The sequence below is a fragment of the Atta cephalotes genome (assembly GCF_000143395.1).
Source record: "Atta cephalotes unplaced genomic scaffold scaffold00009, whole genome shotgun sequence".
Classification (NCBI taxonomy): domain Eukaryota; kingdom Metazoa; phylum Arthropoda; class Insecta; order Hymenoptera; family Formicidae; genus Atta; species Atta cephalotes.
Window position 1 is genome coordinate 5,121,996 of NW_012130073.1, and position 1,634 is coordinate 5,123,629.

General features: G+C 57.0%; 1 protein-coding gene across 1 annotated transcript in view; it reads left to right on the forward strand.

Annotated features, from left to right (window-relative positions):
• Positions 1–1,362: 1,362 nt before the first annotated feature.
• The window catches only part of LOC105627653 (peripheral plasma membrane protein CASK-like), a 38,326-nt gene continuing 38,054 nt past the window's right edge, over positions 1,363–1,634 (forward strand). Inside the window, exon 1 of the mRNA XM_012208930.1 lies at positions 1,363–1,421. Within this exon, the coding sequence (XP_012064320.1) occupies positions 1,363–1,421 (59 nt within the window). The remainder of the gene's footprint in view (positions 1,422–1,634) is intronic.

Below are 1,634 nucleotides of genomic sequence, written 5' to 3' on the forward strand. Positions count from 1 at the left end.
GAGAGAGAGAGAGAAAGAGAGAGTGTATCGATCGTGCCATCGAAAGGACGGTAATATCTGATTCGTGGAGGGTCTGGCGAGTATCACCGTCCTGGAAGCGCGTGACGCATACTCGGCGAGCGAGCAATGAAGGAAGTAAAGGACGTGTTAAAGCGCAAAAGGTTGCGAAGCAAAGCAAAAGAGAGGCAGGCGCCACGCCCGCCCCACCATGCTACAGTTCTGATCGCAGCGGGGTGTCGGGGGGTGAAGGACTGGTAGCGGTCGGCGCAGTCGCCCGCCGCGTTTTATGCAACCAGTCTTGCTTCGGAGCGAGCGAGAATCCACTGCCCCGGCCTTTGACAGACGGGATAACGCGTGCAGTGTCATCGTTATTCGCCGTCTCCTCCGTCCGTGCGTTGTGCGTACGTTAACGATTTCTCGTAACGTGCGTTACTCGTGCGGCTCTCCGGAGACAAAAAGGGACACCGTATATCACGTAACCGGACTTGAACGAATCCGGTACCCCACTGTGCTTTTGAGGCAGGTCACGACGGGGCCTATCTACGAGCCTGACGTATAATATTGTATCGCTACCGTCTGTTTTCTCGTGCTGACACTGCCGGCAAGGCAAGGCGAGGCGAGGCAAGACGAGACGAGACGAGACGAGACGAGACGAGACGAGAGCGAGAGCGAGCTAAGCCTAAGCGAGCAGAGCTGAGCCAAGCTGAGCGCGCGGCACGAAAGGTGACAAGGCGGGTGTCGACGGTGTGCTCGCCCGATATTGTCTCGCTCCGCGCAAAGGCAGAGCTGTGCGCTACACGTACGAATCACGATCGGAGCACCCCTGCAGTGGTACAGTGTTGGCTCGTGTCCGCCGACAGAGTGTCAGTGCGACGGCGGTCGGTGGTGTGCTGACACACGAGTGTATTATCCGCGGCTGTGTGTGCGTGCGTATGTGCGTGACGTGTGCGTAAAGGCGAGAGAGCGACGGGCCGGCGGTGAAGGTGGTGCAAGAGAGAGGGACGGGCGCGACAGTGATGCGGCCGTGAATCCTCGATACGTGGCTGCGTTCACGCCGCGTGTACTCCATACGACACGGATACAACGACACAACGACAACGACGACGAGGACGACGAAGACGTCGACGACGGCGGCGACGACGACGACGACGACGACGACGACGACAATAACGACGACGTCGATCACAACAACGACGACGACGTTGTTGGTTAGGAAACGACCGGAGCGACAGAAAAAGGCGCGTACTTATAAAAGGCGCTCCGAATTATCACGCATTCACGTAACCGCGACGCATCACCTGACGCGTACAGGTTCCTAGCTTGGTCGACTCCTTCGACCTCCTCCTCTTCCTCGTCGTCACTATGGCGGACGACGAGGTTCTCTTCGACGATGTTTACGAGCTCTGCGAAATTATCGGCAAGTGAGTAACGAGAATCACATCAGGCAGAGTGAGAATGTGGGAGAGAGATCGAGAGCGAGAGAGAGAGAGAGAGAGAGAGAGAGAGAGAGAGAGAGAGAGAGAGAGAGAGAGAGAGAGAGAGAGTAGAGTAGTAGTAGTAGAGAGAGAGTACGGTAGGTACGGTACGGAACGGAACGGTAAGGAAACGGGTAACGGTACGGTAAACGGGTACGG